The sequence below is a fragment of the Dunckerocampus dactyliophorus genome, chromosome 8, assembly GCF_027744805.1.
Source record: "Dunckerocampus dactyliophorus isolate RoL2022-P2 chromosome 8, RoL_Ddac_1.1, whole genome shotgun sequence".
NCBI lineage: Eukaryota > Metazoa > Chordata > Actinopteri > Syngnathiformes > Syngnathidae > Dunckerocampus > Dunckerocampus dactyliophorus.
In genome coordinates, this window is record NC_072826.1 from 4,067,399 (window position 1) to 4,089,776 (window position 22,378).

General features: G+C 40.6%; 1 protein-coding gene and 1 long non-coding RNA gene across 3 annotated transcripts in view; one reads left to right on the forward strand and one right to left on the reverse strand.

Annotated features, from left to right (window-relative positions):
- The window catches only part of grm2b (glutamate receptor, metabotropic 2b), a 26,416-nt gene extending 14,056 nt beyond the window's left edge, over window positions 1–12,360 (reverse strand). The window contains exons 1-3 of one of the 2 annotated variants that reach the window (XM_054783604.1): window positions 11,785–12,360; window positions 9,977–10,122; window positions 3,887–4,509 (exon numbers count right to left, since the gene is read on the reverse strand). In XM_054783604.1, coding sequence (XP_054639579.1) covers window positions 3,887–4,402 — 516 coding nt within the window. In that variant the 5' untranslated portion in view covers window positions 4,403–4,509; window positions 9,977–10,122; window positions 11,785–12,360. The remainder of the gene's footprint in view (window positions 1–3,886; window positions 4,510–9,976; window positions 10,123–11,784) is intronic. The other variant, XM_054783603.1, reaches the window with a different exon arrangement.
- Window positions 7,389–13,995, forward strand: LOC129185930 (uncharacterized). Its single transcript, XR_008572167.1, has 3 exons — window positions 7,389–7,440; window positions 7,543–7,625; window positions 7,686–13,995. It is a non-coding gene; the product is annotated as an uncharacterized LOC129185930 (long non-coding RNA).
- The last annotated feature ends 8,383 nt before the right edge of the window (window positions 13,996–22,378 follow it).

Genomic DNA, 22,378 nt, shown 5'->3' on the forward strand with positions numbered 1-22,378 from the left:
TAAATTGTCCATAGGTATGAATGTGAGTGTGAATGCTTGTTTGTCTATATGTGCCCTGTGATTGGCTGGTGACCAGTTCAGGGTGTACCCTGCCTGTCGCCTGAAGTCAGCTGGGATAGGCTCCAGCATACCCGCGACCCTAATGAGGAGAAGCGAAATAGAAAATGGATGGATGGACATTATGACTTTATTCTCAGAATATTTTGACTTTATTCCTGTAATATTATATAACGTTTCCTCCAAACTAAGTTTCCAAAAATTATAAATTTATTTTGTTTTGTTTCTCATAATATTACAACTAAAAAAAAAACCGTACATTTCAACTTTATGCTGCAAAAATGACATTATTTTACTTCATACTATATGAGTTTATTTTCGTAAAATTGCAAATTTTTTCTTTGAATATTTTGACTTTATTCCTGTAAAATTACAGCAGTTTTTTTAAAAATATATTTAAACTTTGTTCTTGTAATTATGACTTTATTTTGCCTTTATTTTTGTAATTCTTATTTTTAAAAATTCTGTAAAAATGACACCTTTATTTGTTATTTTGTTTTAACTTTAAAAAAATGAATTTTTCTTTAATATGTCAACTTTATGCTACTAAAATGATGTCATTCTTGTACAAATTTTTTAAATCTTAACATTTTGATGTTTTTTCTTGTAAAATTACTTCAGATTTTTCCATTTTTGCTGTTGGGTTTTTTGTAAAATTACATTTTTAGAATGTGCCGCGGCCCTACAAAAACATCAGCCACGGGCCGCACTTTGGACACCCCTGCTCTAGAAATAAACTTGTGTGTGTGGCGCCCCCTATGGTTGGTGGCCAAAATGCTTATAAATACAGACATCCTCAGAGATTTTTTACAAATTTTGCTTGATGGCGGCCATGTTTTTCTAGCAATCGTGCTCAAATTTTACACACGTGCTTGTCCATACCCGAAAGGTGGGTGCCAAATTTGGTGGGGTGTGAGAAATTTGAAGACAATCCAGCATATGAGGTTTTATAACAGCGCCACCATGTGGTGTTTTTGTCAGAAAAATAACAGCGCCAGTAATACAGCGGGGTTGCACGTTTTGACAGACTTTCACATGCCTCTCCATACTTTTTCATGCTGTGCATCGGCGAAAGTGTGCGTTGGGAAGGCTCCTCATAAGCAAATCTATTTGTAGTTGCTGTGCTTCTCCCTGTGGGAGTACAACAACAGATTTTTTGCCCTGTAATTGCCAGCACCTCCACACAGAAAGCAACAAACAGTACAGGAGGAGGAAGCAGTGATCTCTGAATAAGACACCACCGCAATATGCTCAAACAATGTGTTGATGCTGAATTTGATGCAAAAAAAAAAAAGAGCGCTGGAACCGCCGTGCGTCCTTGCTGAAAGCCTCACACATAAAATCCACGTCCTTGCCTCGTCTTGATGCTGACAAAAGAACAGCATGTGTTTTTGCACCACTTGCTTCAAAATGTGAGCGACCACCCGGTCACAGAATGACACTCACGCCGCTCGGCTGTCCTCCTTTAGTTTCTCGTCGTCAATGGAGTGCTGACCATTTGATAGTTTGGCATTTTTCAAGGGCCAGAAAGGATTCTTAGAAACTTAAGACAACCGTCTGTGTGGTGTTCCTCCTTGGCAGGCAGGAAGCTATCCACCTGCATGTGTGTGTGTGTGTGTGTGTGTGTGTGTGTGTGTGTGTGAGAGAGACAAAGAAAGATGCTGGAAGAAGACAGCTGCTTTCATCATCTTCTTGTGTGCGTTTAACTTGACATCATACAAGAAAGCAGTAAGGAGCATCTGCTGTCTGCATGGATTAGCCATGAATGCTGATTTAGTGCCGATACAGCTACATCAACCATCGATAAAAGATATCACGGTGCTTAAAAAAAATGTAAATCTTTAAATCTGCGACAAAAAATTCCAGCTTCCCACAAACTGCTGTGACAAATATTATATGTATATATAATATTATATCTATAGAGATGTAATTACTATATACAGTCATGGAAAAAATGATTAGACCATCCTTGTTTCTTCAGTTTCTTGTTCATTTGAACGTCAGCTTCCCAAGAAGTGCTAAATTAAAAAACCTTAAGTACAATTCATATATTTTTTTACACTGTTTCAGCTGGATGTGTACGTAAAGTAATAATTATGTTGTGTTTTTCACCCTTTTGAAGGCCCACAGTTTTAAAAAATTATTTAGTAATTATTTTTAAAAAATTCAATCATTTTCATTACATATATTTTAGATTTAGATTTGTTTATTTTTATTTTTCGTTAGTCCCTGACATGGAGCGATAATTGCTAACGACATTAATTGTCATGCATTAGTTCTTTCTACAGTGCTATATTTCAAACAAATACTGGGTGACCTAATGACAAAAAATGTCAGCTTCCCATAAACTACTCTGAAAATATTATGTATGTTATTTTTTTTCACTAGGACGAAGACTAAATCTTTTAAAAGTGCTCTAAAGCCTGAAATATATTACATATTTTTTTTGATTTTGTGGATTTTACCCCTCTAAAGGTCAGTGTATTTACATAACGGCACTGTAACTGTAATAATAATAAATAACATTCATCTGTATATGCACCCCATTATCCAATACTGTATAATAAGTGACGCACACTTATCATGTCCCTAGCATAGAAAATGCAGAAAATGGTAAAAGGTTGTGTCATTTTACTGCATGCTTTTGAATGGGAAAAAGTGGTGCCATCTGGTGGACAAATACAAATTGAAAGGCAGTAGTCCGAGTCGAAATTGTTAACATGAAGGGTACTTTAGTGTAAAGATAAAGGTGAGGATTGTCAATGGTTTTCAGTGTCATTCGCAACAAATGTGTCATTTTTGCGTTGTTTCGCCATTTAAGATGAATTTAAGGAACAGAGATGATTTCTAGAATCAAAACAGGTTAAAGAGGAACGCTACCAGGACCTCCAAAAGTGTGGAAGTCAAAGAAAGAGGTGCTCTTTGGAATAGGGACGGGAAATCACCAAAAGCTGCAACTCGCTTACGCTGTTCAAATGCCTTTATTGTTTACGGCATATCTTAATGGACTCTACTCAGCCGTTTTATAAGAATGAAGTCAAAATATTATGTGAAAAAAGTTGTAATCTAATGAGAAAAAGCCATAATCTTATGAGAATAATGTTGTAATATTACGAGGAAAAATAACGTCATTTTAGTAGCATAAAGTTGAAATATTAAAGAAAAAAGACCTTAGTCTTTTAAAAGTTGTAATATTACGAGAAACAAACAAAACAACAAATAAAAGTCTAATTTTTGGAAAACTAGGTTGTGGAAAAAGTTACAACGTTACGAGAATAAAGTACAAATATTAATAATAAAGTCATAAATACGAGATGAACATTTACACAAATAAGATTGAAACAGTTGGGAAAAAAAACAAAAATGGAAAAACAACACCTGTAATTTTAAGGGAATAAAGTCAAAATATTCTGAGAAATAATAATAATAGATTTTACACACTGTTGGTGGTAATCTACATCTGTAGACACAGCTGCCCTGGGGTAGTCTGACGTAAACGTGGCTGCCAATTCACGCCTACGGCCTCTCCGACCACCACCAAGCATTCATTCACCAGTGTGGGCAGCACTGGAGTGTCTTTCCCCGGGACACAGCAACAGTGACTGGGCGGCGGGAGCGGAGATCGACCTGTCAACCTTGCTCTACCTCCTGTGCCGCCCACAAAGATGTCCGCCGAGAAAAAAAGTATCAATCCTGGGAGAATAAACTCCTAATATTGTGATGAAAAATAATGTGAATGAATGAAAATGAAAAATAATAAAAAAAGGTTTGAACACTGCTGTTCGATAGCAATGTTTCTAAATGTGATCTAAGCACCGCGTGCATTTACCTGAATGGACACGTCGCTGTAGGAGCCGCCGATGACCCCCGATATGGCCAGCGGGACCTCATTCTGGATTGGCCGTGACCCATCCGGACAGATGAAACCCGGGTCGTGCACCTTGGTGAGAGACGCCCTGACAAAATCGAGGGACTGCTCCAGAGCGTAGGTGTCCTTTGAGCAGGTGTCAAGGATGTGCGCCCCTAGCTGGAGTCCAGGAAGGATGCGATCACTGGAGTTAATCTCATCCAGCGCCAGCAGCATGGCCTCCAGTCTCTGGATGCCTCGCTCCTCGTTGATCTTACCGCAGTCCTCCGTCCCCTCGCCTTTGTGGTGCACCGGGAAGAGGCCGCCGATCACCAAGTCTCCGTCTATGATGATCTCGCGCTTGGCGGCCGGGGGTAGTCTGGACATGCTGGGCAGGCTCCCTGGTACCAGCAGCTCCAGCAGCAGGAAGTGCAGCGGCCAGTAAGAAGGCACCGGATTGGCCGATGACCTCGGGCGAGGGAGGGAGACGCTCAGCATGGCGAGATGCGGTCTTGGTTGGGGGGCGGGGGGTTCAGGTGCTCAAAATTGAAGGAAGCGGTGGTTCACAGAGTGTCCGCCAGTGGACACAGCATGGTGGACGTTTCCTGTAGATGAATATACGCAGGAAGTTCAAAGCATCGTCGTTACTTCTTCTCAAAGTTTTTTTTTTGTCTGGCCTCCCTTCCTTTTACACTTTTATGATGATTAAAAATGTCAAAAAATGAGACGCATGAGGCCAATCTCCACCTTAAACGACATTTTCATACATCTTCATCGTTAAAATCAACAGCTTTATTGTTTTGTCTCGATAATAAGAAAGGTTAACTTCTTTTTACACTTGTATGACAATTAAAAATGTCAAAAAAAGAGACGCATGAGGCCAATCCGCAACTTAAATGACATTTTCATACATCTTCGTAATTAAAATGGGCAGCTTTATTGTTTTGTCTCGCTAATAATAAGGGTTAGCTTCTGTTCACACTTATATGGCAATCTTTTTTGAATTTTGAAGTTCTACTTAGAACCTCCTTAAGATCCGGCAGTGCAAAATGTACATTCTTGACATTTGACATTTGGATCAGGACTGCATATGAATACAAATTTGAATGTAACCTCATATTATCACACAAGTGGCCGTGCATTTGATTAGAATATTTTCACTACCAAACTGATGGATAACTTCTCATTGTCTAAATAGCTGGCAACACGAGCTGCACACTGACTACTCTAAAGCATACCCAAGTTTCATTTCTCTTGCTGTGTTCTTTGTGAAGCTGCAATCAAATGCTTGCTGCTGAAATGTTTGGTGTACTCATGTTTGCGAGATATTAGGTTGTTTTTTCCATTTCTAAGTGATATATGACAGACGTTAGAGGTACTAGATATTCCAGACATCTCCCAGGCGAGGATTTTCCCAGCTTACCAGGAGATGACACATAGATGGTGGTTCTCCTCAATAAAGGGGGGTTGCCATGGAAACATTCTAGGTAAAAAATAAAATAAATAAAAGAGGTTTGGACTGCAAGGAAAGTGGTCCTTGTATATTAATATGGATCTCTACAGAGACCATCATTTCAGTTGTGATGTCTAAAGACGGGCTTGTTAATGTCTAATAGTGGAAAGGGCGGGGCTAGAAAGTATTGGGAATCTGATTTTTAGGTACACAACATTTAGTAGGACTAAAAGTGAGGGACGGGAAGTGGTTACTGCATCAGGCTTCTAGTCGGTAAACAAATACAGTGCAGTCCAGATAATGCCAAGCAGGAGCCAGAGCTTGAAAAACCCTCTTCCATCGTTTGGGAACACTTAGCCTACCCGGTGATGGAACGGACAAAGACAAGCGGATAAAGATGAAAGTGATGTGCCGCAATTGCACAGCGGAACAGCTGGAACGATTAACGTTGCACTTCAAACAATAACGACTTTTATGTTTTGTTCCCTTCCTGTACCTAAAATGACCTTACGTACCAAATCTTGATTATGGCGTACCGTTACACCCCTAGTCCGTAAGGGAAAAATGCCCATCATCCACAATCCTTATGCGAGACACGAACACACGTCTTTCTCTTTTCTGTGCCTTCTGAAGATATAAAAACAGCTAAAAAGAGGCAGGTAATTAATGCACGTAATTGGACGCACCTATGCACCTACGCACCTTATGAAAAAAAAACTCCAAAAAGCGCCAACAACGCTCCATTTACATAATATGACAGGCATATCAACCAAGTTACAGCAACATTGTTGTTGTTATTGTTATTACATTGTTACGCCCAAGAACTACGTTACTGGCGTAGTGACACCTCGCCACACCACACCGACTAGCTTCACCACACACTCGCTCACAATGCCTCAGGCCACTAGCGAAAGGTAACGCTACATATTGGAGCTGCTGTGTTTTTGTTTTTGAGTTTGGAAAAGGTGATGCTCGGTGTAGCGTTCCTTTCTATGTTGCTATGTGAAATCAATGCACCCAGGAAGGAAGTTCCGCTAATGCTTTAAATGAGCAAAATACTGTAAGTATTCCATGTTATCATGAATGTAGCTGTTACTACATGCTCACAGCACGGATATAAAACCATAAAACCTTGTTGGAGATTTCTGGTGGCCTTTCTGGGCAGAATAGGCATTAATTAGCTGCCTCTTTTTAGTTGTCTTTGCAAAGAAAAGCACAAGACGTGTGTTTTTGTCTCACATAAGGATTTTGGATGATGGACAAAATTCCCAGAAAAGTGCACTTTTCCTTTAAACTTGAGTGAAGTCCACTTTATTCATACCGATAAATCAGATAACATAAAAATAGCTCTGATAAGTGATAATTAAAAAAACAAAACGCCCCAATGAGGCAAGATTACCCGTACTGTGCGGGTGAGCAAATCAAGAACTCTTTTTTCCTCCTGCCTGTGGTGGTAACTTCCCCTGAGCTCACTTGTAAACAAACATTCACTTTCTAAGAAATGTTGCATGCTAATTGTACAAAATGCTCCGCGATGAGCGGGGAAAAAAACCCCATCAAGCACAAAAACCCCCACCAGAAACGCCAGCGGCGCGGCGTTCGAAAAGTGCAAAAGGTTTGCCAGAGACCTCCGTGGTGTCACACCGGCTGCTCGGAGCATGTGTCCAAATATAGTGTACTTTGCTGGGCCACAGCAGGTGGCTCCCTCCGCTCTACACTCTGGTTCTCCTGATAGTAGTGATGTGGTAGTAGTAATGTCATGATATTTGATTAGGACACATCAACAGGTACAGTTGCTCAAATCCTAATTTGTTCCAGTCCTTCTTACCTCCAGGTGGGCACAAACTACACTTAAATGTAAATTTAAAACGTAGATATAAAAAAAATTATCGGTCTTGAGAAGCTGAAAGTTAGAGATATTGGTGTGAAAAAATCGTGCATCCCTACATGGCACCCAAACATGGAGTACCTGTGAGGTTATATAAACATATCGACTATTAATGATCATCTGCTTTGGCTTGTCTTCTGCAGCAAAATGTGCTCCAGGAATACTCTGACATCCACAGCAGTGAAGAAGAGGAAGGTAAGAGTCTAATGAATGCTGCATTCCCCCACTCAGGATAAATATTACATCAGGCTGTGGGTGGCAGCTGTGGCGGTGCATTGATGAATGCTTTGTATCCAGTGAGTGTGATCCCAGCGATGTGTGCGCTGCAACGTGGACGGAATAAAGCAAAGGTGACCACGTTTGACCTCATAGCAGTCAAGGTGAGAGTGCCACTTGCACGTCCAACATGAAAACCTCTGATTGCTCTTCTGCACTCGCAGCAGATGGCAGCTTTCTGGTTGCAAAGACAAGGTCGCCGTGTGAATTAATGGCGCCATAAGGAACAGCCAATTAGGCGGGCCTTTGTAAAGTAGGCCAAATGAAGGTTGGAGGTCTCTCAAAGCCCTAAGAAGTGCAAATGCGGCCCAACGCCGGAGAGGACATGAAACGCACGCTATCAGAAAGCACATTTCCCATTTGAAAGACAACCAGGAGCTCAATCAGCTTCCAAATCATCCCCCCCCCCTTCCGCCTTCAATCACGTCATTAAAAGCATGTAGGCGGCATATTCCCTCTGGAAGTTCAAACGTGAGGACGCAGCCGTGCGAGCTTTGAACCAGCAGCAGCGAATGCAGAGGTCTTCTCCAATATTTGCATGAAAGATGCGCTGATAACCGTCATCGTCTGGTCCAAGTGTGGAGTGGATGTGTAATGCATGAATCAGTGCAGACCACCTCTCAGCTCTGCTGTGATCGACACGTACGGTCCCACAGTGTGCACGAGGAAACACATGTGCGAAAGGAATACAAACACAACAGGACGCAGGAACCACCTGTACGTCAGTCCCACTGTCACTGCACTCACTAACAATGCAGCTGTGGAACATACGTCAATGCCGACTGCCATCTTGTTTTACTTTGGAGCTCAAGAAGTTAACAATAACACCCCTCAGCATGATGCATTGCAGCGCTACATCGCTGCTAACTACAACCACGGCAGACTGCATTTCCTCAATCAACAACGGTGGGAAAAAATATTCTTTCATTTTCTATGCCGCTTGTCCTCATTGGGGTCGCGGGGGTATGCTGGAACTTATCCCAGCTGACTTCGGGCGACAGGCGGGGTACACCCTGGACTGGTCGCCAGCCAATGGCAGGGCACATGTAGACAAACAACCATTCACACTCACATTCATACCTATGGACAATTTAGAGTCTCCGATGAACTCATTCAATCCCAGACATTGTTCAAAAGAAAACCCCCTCAGTAGCGGCCGTTTTAGACGATTTTGGCTGATCTTCCAGGGCACACAGAATATTGTGTTCTATGGCTGTATGAACATGAAAGATTAGACTCCTGTCTTTCATCGGAAAAAAAAAGTTGGCTTCTACCTTCTTCCGTTCTTTAGTAATCATTTAGTAGAACATCGGTAAGTTTTAGGAAAATATCAGTTCCCGAGTAGAAAAGAGAGAAAACAAGCTTTTTGTGAAAAGGAACATTTCAAGCATAACTTTTACGTCGACACAAAATGTTTTGCTTTTGTGACAGCTCAAATATGTAAACAGCTATACCAACATAAACAACACAAAAAAGGTTTTGTTTTACATTAAAATAACAATTTATCTACAAATATAACACCATCAACTATTTACAAATTTCACATTTACAATTGAACTATGTGCGTGTGCATGGGTTAAAAGTGACCTACAATGCGTAACCTTCTGCATGCTACACTCCTCCATGCTCTCTCACTTCCTCCTTCCTGTCACGTGTGTTTATCTATTAACATGATCCCTGCCCAGCTCTTATCAAATGCACTTCTGCTTCCTTGTGGCCGCTTTTATATGGCTTAAAAGTGCTCTGAAGTGTTCATACATTAGTGGAGAGTTGCATCATCACCTGTTTTTCCCTCTCGCACACAAAAACGTAAAAGACGTATGAATACGTTGCTGGGATGTGTTCGGAATTATAAAAACGTATAACTACGTCTTTGGTATTGAGTGAATTAACTTCACATGCATGTTCTTGGAATGTGGGAGGATGCCCGAGAACCCGGAGAAAACCCACACACGCACGGGGAGAACATGCCAACTCCACACAGAGACGCCCGAACGAAGATAGGAACCCAAATCTTTCAGAGCTCCTGACTGCTAACCACTAGGCCGCCATGTGGCAGGAAAAAATATGATTTAAAAAAAAAACACATTTAAATTTAAGATAGCAGAAAACACAAATGGAAGTATTAGTTTTTTCCCCAATATTTTTTTCATTTATTAGAAAGGTAGAAAACACAGAATAATTTTTTAAAAATGTGTCCAAATTAATTTTAGAAAATGCTAAGGGAGATTCGTTATATTTTAAACTATTTTTTAAAAATGTATTTAAGGTGGAAGAAAAAACACATTTTATTTATTTATTTATTTATTTATTAGATTTTAAACAGGAAAAGATTAAAAACACAAGCTGTTTTTATATAAACTTTTTAATGGCAGAAAATACTAAGGAGAGAGTTTTTGCATTTACTTTCAAGAATTACATTTGTTATTAGAGTAAAAAAAAATCAAATATTTACTGTTTCAATGTTAGCGATAGCTGATGTTCTTCTTCTTTAGTCGAATCAACAGCACCTCTGCTGGTTGCATCCAAGTACTGCGTCCCCATTGCTCAAAGGCTCCAATCAACTTCACATGATTGTTCATCAACTCATCAATTTTTGTGCTATAAGTAAAAAAAAAAAAAAATCACAATAATAAACACATAGTTCATATTGGTCATTATTACCTTTATGAAAGCTAATATTTGATACAGGGCTTGTATTTCAAGTTTCTAATGTGTTTATCTGATTTAATTGGCTGTATTATGCAAATAATAGGGGATGATTTTCATAAAGACACCCCAAGCACTTAGCCAATATGAGTTCTTTTATTTGGTGCTAACTAAGCCTGTGTGGGCTTTGCAAGGATTGACATTTAATTTAGTGTTTAATCCAGCATCAGCACGTATGAATCACTGCCTCCGTTGAGTAATAACAGCCTCAACACTGCTCTCATCCCGCATGAGATTGAGTGCCAAAATATTGTCTCATACTGTATGTTTACACCTCCAACGCTGACATGATAATCATTTATTATCCTCATTATGTACAAAAAACCCAACTAATGAGCCATTGCCCATTTAAAGCCGCACTTAGTTAATAAATGTCAAAAAAACATTAATATCCTCACTTACACTTGTCAGCTACGAGCTTTAAATGTTATTTTATTTTAGTGTATGCACAAAAACAGGTTTACTCTAAACCACTGGTGTCAAACTCAAGGCCCGGGGGCCAGATTTGGACCGCCATATCGTTTTATGTGGCCCGTGAAAGCCTGGAAATAATACACTGTCAAAAATACACTTTTTTTAAACATAATTTTTAAAATCTATTTACTTTTGTATTATTATTTAATTAATTTAATTATTTTAAACAATATTTTAAGGAAAAAATAATTTTAAAAAATCCAAAAGACACTTAATCGTGCTAAATGTATTTGTTCTGTCAGTTTTGACAGAACATTTGTGCTGCATGCAATTCTTTTTTTGTTGCCAAAGCCCATTTAAGATGAATGATGCAATACAGTAGCTGTTTCTGCTTGGCAACTTGACTTCTTATTTCAATGTAAATGTGTTGGTCAAACAACAGAAAATGAAAATCATAACAATCACATGCGTAATAAGATCCTGAGGTGATTACACATTTATTTATACAGTTTCACACTTCCAGGTGACCACAACTGCCCACGGTGAAAACCAGTTTGACGCCCCTGCGCTAAACAAACCTCATTCGCATGTTGTGTGTGCAAAAAATGACATCGCATGGAATGGGAGTCAAGTCCACATAATTAGACACACTTGCAGCATTCAATTAGAAAATATCTGGCACAGCCAGTGTGGCTTTGTACAACTGCAAACTACAGGCACAATAGGAAATATATTGTCATTCAATATCATCATTGGCAGTTATTAAAATGATTAGAAAGCCTGCATTGTTGTATTGGATGGCATTAGATTGTAGCAGGGGTACCTAATGAAGTGGCCACTGAATGCAAATCATGTTTTTACATCTTTGGGAGCAAATTAAACACAGCACACTCACATATTGATCAGTTTTTTTCATTTTAGTATTTCCTGCTTTGATTCAATAATAATCGCGGTTCATTTATGAGTGAAACAGTTTAAGGTGCAATTTGGAATTATTTTTGAGAGGATGTGTTGACAGTTACAGTAAATATATATTTTATTATTAAAAACAATTCCAGCAGAAGAAAACTTGCACATGAATGTTTTGGTTAAGAAAGAGAAGTAAAACAAAAAAAGAAAAAAAAAAGAGAGACGTCTTACCAGCTCGTGGCTGATGTGCAGCTCTCCTGGGCGACCGTGAACGCACCGCACAGCGTGCAGATGTTGTCCAGTTGTTTGCCAGCTCGCCTCTGTCCTTGGTTCTGAAGTGTTTGCTCACACCGGCAAACTCCTCCGTGCTCTCCAACTTGCCATCCGCCAAACCAGCCAGGTCCAGCCGAGCCGAGCCGAGCCGAGCCGTGCGCAAAGACGTCCGGCAGGCTCAGCACCAGAGAGACAAGAGGCGAGCTTGAATCGTGAATAAAGTGGCAGGTTTTTTTGTTAACTTATCACCGCTCTCGTCTCTAGCCGAGTCGTGAGCGTGGAGTGCTGAAGCCTGCCCGGACGAGAGCCGAACCGTCTTCTAAAAGACAACCCGAACAGTCCACTTGCGATCGAGTGATCCAATGCCCTGAGAGTACAATAACCTGATGAATGAGAATTGTCACAGACTTAACTTATGAGGTTTTCTCTGCGGGAAGTGGGCAGAATGAACTTCAGAATAAGGGCAGCGGAGGAATCTGGAGGTGGTGCTGCAACAAAGACGCGCCTCTGCTGCTCCTGTGTGCGCATCGCGGCCACGCTGCGCGCTCCCGCCAGTCGGCAGCTTGAAAAAACAAAGCCAAATGAAACACACACGACATGTGGCTCTATGAAATTAATAGCAACGCTACAGCTTGGCGGACAGAAGCCATAAGAGCAAAACACACACAGAGAAAATGAACTGACTATGAATACATCTCCTATTTGACTCCAATGAGATTTCATAAGGCAACTTTTGGTCTGTCCTCATTCACCTCCATCTCATCGAAGCTGATGACATACTCCAGCTGAGTGCTGCTGAATGCACTCCAAAGATGGAGAGGTTGTGTCTTTTTTTTTTTTTTACTCATTATAACACTAACATGACAGTTCCAGCATGCAAAATGAAACAAAAATATGAAAAAGTGACAAATCTGCTCCATGATTTAAAAGTACATACTGCAACCATTTCAAGGGATAAAACCATACAAAGTAAACACGGATATGCTTTAGAGTAGTCAGTGTACAGCTTGTATGGCAGTCTCTCGTGTATAGCGGTTCATTGGTTCCAGACCCGACTGCAGTAAATGAATTTCCACAATATCGGATTCACTGTTAATACAGTCGTCCCTCGCAATATTGGGGTTCGATTATCGCTCAGTCTCGGCTTTTCAGAAATGAATGAATGGATGAATAAGTGATGGGCTGTTTGGTGCTAGACTATGGTCTATTATTAGTCAAAACTAATGGAAATACCAGTGATGACAGCAGTAATGACACAAAACATTGATGAGACGTTACCTTACATTACATTACCTGAACACTGCATGAGTCAGCCATGGCATGTCCCACATGATGGAGTGGAAAAAAGTTCTCCTCCCGTTCCATGTGGAAGTGGTAAGTTTTTGGCTTCTTAAGTTTAGAAGAAATGAATTTGAGGCTAACTGGTTAGCTTGCTAGCTTGTCTGGAGTCCCTGCAGCATAAGAGTTGCAATGTGTTGTAAACAATGAATAATAAGAGTGTAAAGGTGACTATAGGGTTGTTATTTATGTCTCCAGGGCTCTAATAATGTTAAAGAGTGTATTTAAAAAGTCAAACAGGTTTTCTATGGTCTCACTACAAAAATGTCATAAATAAATAAATAAAATTCCAATTCCATTTATTAACATCGGATCCTACATCACGGAAATTCATTTATCACGGTCGGGTCGGGAGCCAATTAACCGCTATAAAACGAGGAACAACTGTAAATGGAATATTTTTGTTAAACCTGTTTATGACTTTTTAAACACAGTTTTTAACATTATTAGAGCCCTGTAGACACGAAATAACAGCCCCATAGGCACCCTTACACTCCTAATACTTGTATTCATTGTTTACCTAAGAATAGACCATAGTCTACCACAAAACATGCACCATTTATTCATGAATTCATTTCTGAAAAAACGCAATATAGTGAGAGAGCCATCATCGAACTGTGATATTGCAAAGGACGACTGTATAGATCACAGGTGTCAAACCCAAGGCCTGGGGGCCAGATTCGGGGTGCCATATCATTTTATGTGGCCCGTGAAAGCCTGGAAATAATGCACATCAAAAAGACACTTGTTTTAATATGATTTTAAAAATATATTTGTATATGTATAGCGTATATTTTAATTTTGTTATTAATATTAATGTTGGTTTGACTTTTTAATAGTTGTATTTGATTTTATATTTTTCATTATATTATATATTCGATTTTTAACTTATTTAAATATATTTACATTAAGTGAAAAAGCTATTAAAAAATATTTTTTTAAATGAAAAACACACTTAATTTTCTTGCTAAATGTATTTGTTGTCAGTGTTGACAGAAAAGTTCCTGTTTTTTGTTGTCAAATCCCATTTAAAATTACTATTTTTATTGGTTATTAATGAAAAATGTATATCATACTGAATTATTATTTGTTATTAACAAAATTGGAAAGTGGCCCCCTGAGGGGAACCATAACTGCGATGTGGCCACGGTACCAAGGAGTTTAGATTTACTATGCCCTGAAAGAGAGTCAACACGCAGCCATTATTGTCTGAATAGCTGGTAACGCAAGCGAGTGGCAAGATATTTGTGTCGTGGTCGTGTCATGATCTGGGGCAGCATGAGTGCTGCCGGCTCTTGGGGAGCTGTGGTTCAAACATGAATTACATATACAGTACTCGAGGATTCCGCTCAATTGGGTTCAGGTGATTGGGTTCCATCGTCTTCAGCTTCCTCAGCAAGGCACTTGTCATCGTGGAGGTGTGTTTGGGCTCCTCGTCATGTCGGAAAACCCAGTTTCTGCGTCACACTGTCGCAGTGCATGTTGGAATTCATGCTGCCTCTGAATGAACTGCAGCTCCCCAGCGCTGGCAGCACTCATGCACCACCACCAATTATCTTGCTGCACACTTGTGTTGCCAGCTATTTAGACAATCACGGCGGTGTGTTGACTCTTTTTCAGTGGATACTTCTCCGATCGTGAGTCGATGTTACGGCACGCGGGGACAGCGTGTACCTATTGGACGGAGATACTACAGTACAAGTATGCAGTGTGCGACTACAGTAAGTGAGCCAACAACATTATGTTCAAATTACATCAGCTGCATTCCTGTTGCATACTTAGCGAGCAGCGTGTGCCAACACAATTAAACGTATGCAACTACAACATTAAGTTGATTTCGTGTGAATTAAGCTTGTTTGCTCAACCCTTTCTACTGCCGTCAAATACTTCAGCAACACACACACACACACACACACACACACATTTTGGAACAATAGCCGTGCAGAAGGGATTGGGCAAATAAGGACTTTTGCAGTGCAGTGGCAATTAAAATGACGAGCAGGTCCTGCTGGTTGCATAATTCTCTCAACACAAAGGGACCAATTTTCTCCTGAAATAGAATTGTAGTTTAGGTTACAATGATGGATGGCAAGTGGGCGGAATGCAGACTTTAGATAGGAACATGCCAATTAATGTCAGGGGAAATAACAGAGGGGAGGGGGGGACAGAAAAACAAAGTGCTGCTGTCCTGCAGTCACCGTGTTCTTATTTATTGATTTAATTATTTATTTATTTGCCCCATAACAGCTGCATAGTCAAAACAGGCACGGTGGTCCCCTTTCAATTTAGTAGGAAATAGCACATTAAACACTTATATTAAACACTGAGTTATGCTCCAAGGGGATTATTTCCAGAAAAATGACGAGAGACTTATCACCCAAAAACATGCCAGGGAAACGGTGCTGCAAAAAAACACATTTCAAGGTGAGAGAGTACAGGGGTCAGGGCATAATAATGTACATTTGTCATATATCATATTCATTTGAAGACGCCATGTTTTTATGCACACCAATGAAAAAATAACAGTATTTCTGAATATTATTTAACATTTCAGTTTCAAAAAAGCATTTCTGGGGTGAACAACACAGCACGTTGGAAATCGGAAGTTAGCTGAAAGCTAAATTTGGTGCACCCATCGATTCTACATGAATAATGTAAAATGCACACCGTCAAACTATTAGAAAAAAAAAGATTAAATAGAGATGATATACTCATTCTGGAAACATTTATCAATTCTGCAGAGGGGCAAATAAAATGACGAAAATAGTTCAAACACAGTAATATAATATAATGTAATGTAATATACTATAAACACAAGAAAAGAAAATAATAAGAATAATAATTGGATACTGCAACATAATTTGTATAATCACATATTCATTTTAGCTTTTCTTAGTGCAGGACGTCCTCTTGCAGGTGAAGAATTAAATACAATGTATCGACAAAATAGTTAAAATAGTTCAATCTGCAGTAGGCTTAAGGGGATTCAATATGTCCAAATAGAATACAATGAGTGAAAATCAATAAGAAAAAGATGGAAATCAAAATGAAAAAACTGCCGCTAACAGCACGCCTCCAAAAAGCGCCAACAACGCTCCATTTACATCATGTGACCTGCATATTAACCAAGCTACAGCGGCATTGTTATTATTATTGTTGTTAACTTTATGTGTTTGTTTTTGTTTTTGAGTTAGGAAAAGTTAATGCTAGGTGTAGCGTTCCTTTCTATGTTGCTATGTGAAATCAATGCACCCAGGAAAGAAGTTCCGCTAATGCTTACAATAAGCAAAATACTGTAAGTATTCCATGTTATCATGAATGTAGCTGTTACTACATGCTCACAGCATGGATATAAAACCATAAAACCTTGCTGGAGCTTTACGTGCATTAATTACCTGCCTCTTTTTACCTGTTTTTACATCTTTCAAACACACAGAAAAGAGAGAGGAGAGACGTGTGTTCATGTCTCACATTAGGATTGATGAGCAACTTTTTTTTAAAAGTGCACTTTTCCTTTAATGCAGCCCAGCCTCACCCAGGTTCTACCTCCTGTGGCCCCACAGTGAGTTTGAGACCCCTGCTCTATGGTCATCATCACAGCTGATACCCTTCTGTCCTTCTTAAGCTTCATCCAACTTTGAGACAACCTTCAAAAGTCAGCTTCGGAAGTACATTTCCAGTCTTAGAATCTTTCAGCTGGTAGTCGCCAATCTTCAGAGTGTTTAAGTGGCGCCTCCAAGCCTCTTTATTCCCTCTTTCCTGTCAATCTCATTCTTCCTGCTCATTACTGTGATATGGACTTGTCTGTCAAGACATTCCTACTCCATAAGCTCTCGAGTTAGAGGGAAGTTGATGCAGTTTGAGCAGTAAACAGGGCAGGGCTGTTTGTAATTATACACCTCAGGGCTTCTCTGATGCACTCGTCAATACTTCTATCGACATCGCTGATCCCAAGTCAGATGGAGCTAAATGCTAATCAGGTCAGTGACATACTGTATTGTGACTGCATTCGGGGCGGTGGGGATAGTGCCCCGCCAGATTTAATAAATGGTGCTGTTGTTCTTTCTTTGCCATATGAATTTTATATTGAATACAGAGCTACGATTAATTAGTTAAATGAAAGGATCAACATGCTCTATGTTGCTACCCTCACCATATATGGTCATGAGCTTTGGGTAGTGACCGAAAGGACAAGATGGTGGGTACAAGCGACCAAAATGAGTTTTCTCCGTGGGGTGGAGAGATAAGGTGAGGAGCACTCCCGGATGCCTCCCTGGGGGTATTCAGGGCACTCCGACCGGAAGGAGGCCCTGGGGAAGACACAGGACACGTTGGAGAGACTATGACTCTCAACTGGCCTGGGAACGCCTCAGGATATGCTGAGGGTAGGGGAACTAGACGAAGTAGCTGGGACGAGGGAAGTCTGGGCTTCCCTGGTTGGGCTGCTGCCCCCGCCACCCGACCTCGGATAAGCGGAGGAAGTTGGATGGAAGGCACGCGTGAAAAGTCCAGCATAGTCATCCTTCCTGTGGCTAGCTGAGCAAAATGCGGCTCAAAATAATAATTATTCTGATTGACGGTGATCTGAAATTACACTACCCACCAATGAAAAACATTTTTACATTTTTTTTTCCAGACCTGTGGGGCATGAATGACTCTATTGCCGTATGTACGAAATCTGCCAGGAAAAATAGCATTTCTGTTACTCTACGTTGCTGCTTTTATAAGGAAAGGTTTATATTGAATTTTACCTTGTCATGATTTGCAGAACTCTTATTTTCTATGTGTTTCCTGTGTGAGTTGTGTTTTCTGCCCTCTTGACTCCCGTGCAGCAGTTTGCAGCAGCAAGCTAGACCAGGTTCATTAGCCCAGCTCCGTCGACTAGTTATTCTGCCCCTTGTATTTTTGCCCTGCCTCTTTATTTTTGTATTATTTGTAATTTTGCATGCCTTCACCCCAGCCAGTGCTGTGATTTTGAGTTTTACTTTTCCCCCCGGTGCCACCTTATGTTGGAGACCCTTTTCGGCCATCTTTTTGCTCCCGCCTGTATTCACGTTTGACGTGCTCCTTTTTACTCGTCTTACATGCCTGCCTCTGCACACTGGGGGGTCTAACCTCCAACAGTCCATGTTTGTTTGTGTGATTTATTACATTGCAGTTGGAGGTAAAATTGGAATAAAAAAAAACAACACATTAGGTAGCAATATAGTATTACAGATTTCCTGTAACTTTAAAACTTTAAAATGTTTTTTTTATATAAAACTTGATACGTTTGTTTATTTCTGAGGTGTAACGTTTGAGTGTTAGGTTGCTGTGTGATGAGTTTGATGTTTGTGAGCTGAAACCGAGAGTCAGTCTGTGATATTGAGTAATGGCCTCCTGCAACTTCCAATGGTGTGACAAGCTTGTCGTGAGTTTATTCATAGCTCATGATCATGATCGGCTCCTGTCAAACAAAAACAAAGAGCTGACTGGTGCTCATGGACTCGTGCGCGCCACAATATGCCATTTTATGACGTGGACACGTGCGGCTTATACACCGGTGCCTCTTATACACCGGAATTTACCGTATGTATTTTGCTTTGTTTTCTGCATGGAAATCAATAATTATTCTCCATAAAGTGTGCTTGTTGTTCATATTTTTGCATGTCTGGAAGGGATTAATGACAAAAACTGTGGTTCTACTCTTCTGAGTTCCATCATGCATTAATTCAGGTTGCGCCTGCAAATCTACATGTCTTCATTTCAAAGCAGTTTGGGATAGTGACGGCATATTAGTTCTATGACGTCATTATCATAAGACAAGTCATTATTCGAGTGTGCATTGTACTAAATGCAGTGCATCACGTTAAGTATAAACAATTCTTTTTTTTTTTGTAGAGCCAATCCAATTTATGGGGTAAAACTTTGGGGTTTAATAACAGCGCCACCATGTGGAGGATTTGTCACACATATAATAGCACAGGCAACACAGCCTGTGCATTTTCTGACAAATTTTCAACCTTCTGTGTGCAGCGGCTCGGGAGAAGTAGAGCTGGGATGACTTCATGTTTTTCAGTGATTTATATACACGCAGTATAAAGCATTGTGCAGGTGTTCCTAATGTTGTGGTGTGGCTGTAAGTCTCTCACGGACATATTGTGTCCACCAAACACTAAATGCAGGAAGAGTTGTGGCTTGTGCCCTCAGGTCAGGAGGCAATGGGCCCATTTTCCTCTCTGGAGACTTTCCACAATTTATCAGCGCTGCTACAAAAGATCACGTGACCCCCCCGTGACTATTTCATCTGCAGGCCTCCATATCCTAAGTGTGAACGTCAAGTCTCTGTGCGCATGATCATCCTCAGGGGAGAGGGGGTAATCTGCCAAATTTGATCTATTACGAAGCTTTGCTGAAATTCTGACTGTGCAAAGTAACAAGTAATTAATAAGTAATTAATGCTTCAACCCTGCAGCAGGCTTCAAGTGTGACTTACACTTCCACAAAAACGTGTGGAAAGGCTTGGAGTTAAGACAAATAAAGCCAGTGTTAGTTGCTTTCAAGGAAAAGTGCACTTTTTTGGAATTTTGCCCAATCCTTACGTGAGACACGAACACACGTCTTTCTCTATTCTGTGCGTTCCAAAGATATAAAAACAGCTAAAAAGAGGAAGGTAATTAATGCATATAATGGGAAGCACCTGTTCCGCCTATAAAGCCTTCTGAAAAAACCTCCAAAAAGTGCCAACAACGCTCCATTTACATCATGTGACCTGCATATTAACCAAGCTACAGCGACATTGTTTTTATTATTGCTGCACCACACCAGCTAGCTAATAGCCGGCTAGCGACTAGCTTCACCACACACTCGGCGCAATGCCTCAGGTCACACAACGCCTCAGGCCACTAGCGAAAGGTAACGCTACATATTGGAGCTGCCGCCACTGCTGCTGTGTTTTTGAGTTTGGAGAGCTTAACACTTAACGGTGTAGCGTTCCTTTCTATGTTGCTATGTGAAATCAATGCACCCAGGAAGGAAGTTCCGCTAATGCTTCAAATGAGCAAAATACTGTAAGTATTCCATGTTATCATGAATGTAGCTGTTACTACATGCTCACAGCATGGATATAAAACCATAAAACCTTGTTGGAGCTTTTTGGAGGTGTTTTAACAGTGGCCTTTCTAGGCAGACTAGGTGTGTCCCATTGCGTCCATAAATTAGCTGCCTCTTTTAAGCTGTATTTAGATCTTTAGAACACACGGAGATGAGAAAGACAAGTGTGTTTATGTCTCACGTAACGACTGTGAATGATTTAGCAGCCGCACTCAATAAAAAAAAATGCACAGGCATTGAGCCGGACATGGGTGCTTTGTTTGGGCACTGGATATTGTGGGGTGAACGAGTTCAGTGCAGTTGATAAAAAACCCAAGGCAAAATTTTAGCTAAAACGTCAGATGAAAACCGAATCATACTGTAAAATTCAAGTTATTTTCTTTAGCTTTTCTTCCTGGTTCTTTGGACCGTGTTGCTATTGGAGAATTAGTCACTTATCACATAATTTAAAAGCTTTTCAACTTGTATTAAAAATTAAGAGCAATACATTTTGATTACAGCGCAGAACCATGCGTGCTGAGCATAGAAAGTAGTTGCTGCGCCCCTCTAGAAAGTGAAAGCTAAGTTTGAGTGAAAGTGAAAGTTAAGCTTGTGTGAGAGAGTGAGAGCAATTTGTCTTATATGCACCTACCTCCTTCTTCTCCCAGAATATTTCGGTAATCAGTCGTATGCAAGTGTTGCACAACTCTGATTGTGCTATGCGAGTGTGTGTCAAGACGGCCTTCTATGAGAAGCTGTTAGGCTGAAAATGCGCTGAGCTAACAGACTGAATCTAAAGGTGGAATAATATCGAACAATGCAAAAACTGGAGCGTATGAAAAGCGAGGTTTGAGTGTGTAGTTCTATGCTGCAGCAGGCTTCAACTGTGACTGGCACAAAAGTGTGAGAAGAGTTTTGGATGTAAGACCGAACAAGCCAGTGTTTCACCCCCATCTCCATCAAAGGGGAAACGGCAGTCTGCAGACTCTTCAATGAACATTTTGCACAGAGAGGACTTCTCTCCAAATCGACGTCTTGCACACTGAGAGCTAGCGAACCAACGAGCGAGCAAGTGCGCCGTTTGCTTGCTGTGAGGAGCTCGCTGTGATCTCTTGTTTGTTCAAAGATGAAGGCTATGGATACGACTGCACATACATCACAGGCTGCGGGTCATCAGGTGGTCTTTCAGGCAGCAGCTGCCATATTTATTTGGGAGAGAAAAACAGCAAAGGGACGGTGGGGGGGATAAACTGAAAAAGACGTTTAGCAAGAGCAAAGAAATGAGGGAAAACAGACAAATACAGAGAGTGGCACAGGAGGACACAATTAGGGGTGTCACGACAAACGCTTGACTGTTGGCTCATTGTGTTCCGATTATTGGATCATATACACTTTTAGTAAATGGGATTAGGACTACAGATGAAAAATTCAGGGTGTACCCCGCCTCTTGCTCAAAGTCAGCTGGGATAGGCTCCAGCATACCCGCGACCCCAATTAGGGTAAGCGGCATAGAAGGTGGATGGATGGCTCATGTTGATGGGCTCGCCTTGCTCATGATATCATTATATAATATTCCCACACGTGTCTTTTAAGCATCTCCTAACTTCCACTCTTTTGCTGTGCATGTATTCTACCGGCCCCACACAGACATAGCGAGTGTATGACTCTCACTCTGTTCGCCGTTGTTCTATGAAGCGTGCGAGTGCTGAAGCCAATGCACAGAGAGAAACCTCTTCCTGCCTGTTTGGAGGCAAGAGACGAGGAAAACGGACTCTCATGCACAGGTCGGATAAATTCCGGAGCTCATTTATCGTGTCATTAATTAATTTATCATTGCAAGAGAGTTTTTTTTTTGTTTCTAAACGAGAAATCTAGCTACGTCGGCAACAGTGCTGACATTACACTCACATTTGAACAGCTCCATCATGTCAGGTTAGAGTATTCGCTGAAGTAAACCCAAATGATCAAACTTACAGCTCCCACGTCTACGTATAGCTGACTGATGGAGAGTGGTATTTTGAGATGTATAGCGAAGCCTTTTTTTTTTTTTTCTTTGACTAAGCTGTCCTCTGAAGCGGAACTTCAACACAATTATTTCAGCGCCTCCCGTGAGTGAAAAGATAGATTTTTCTTTGGTGCTCGT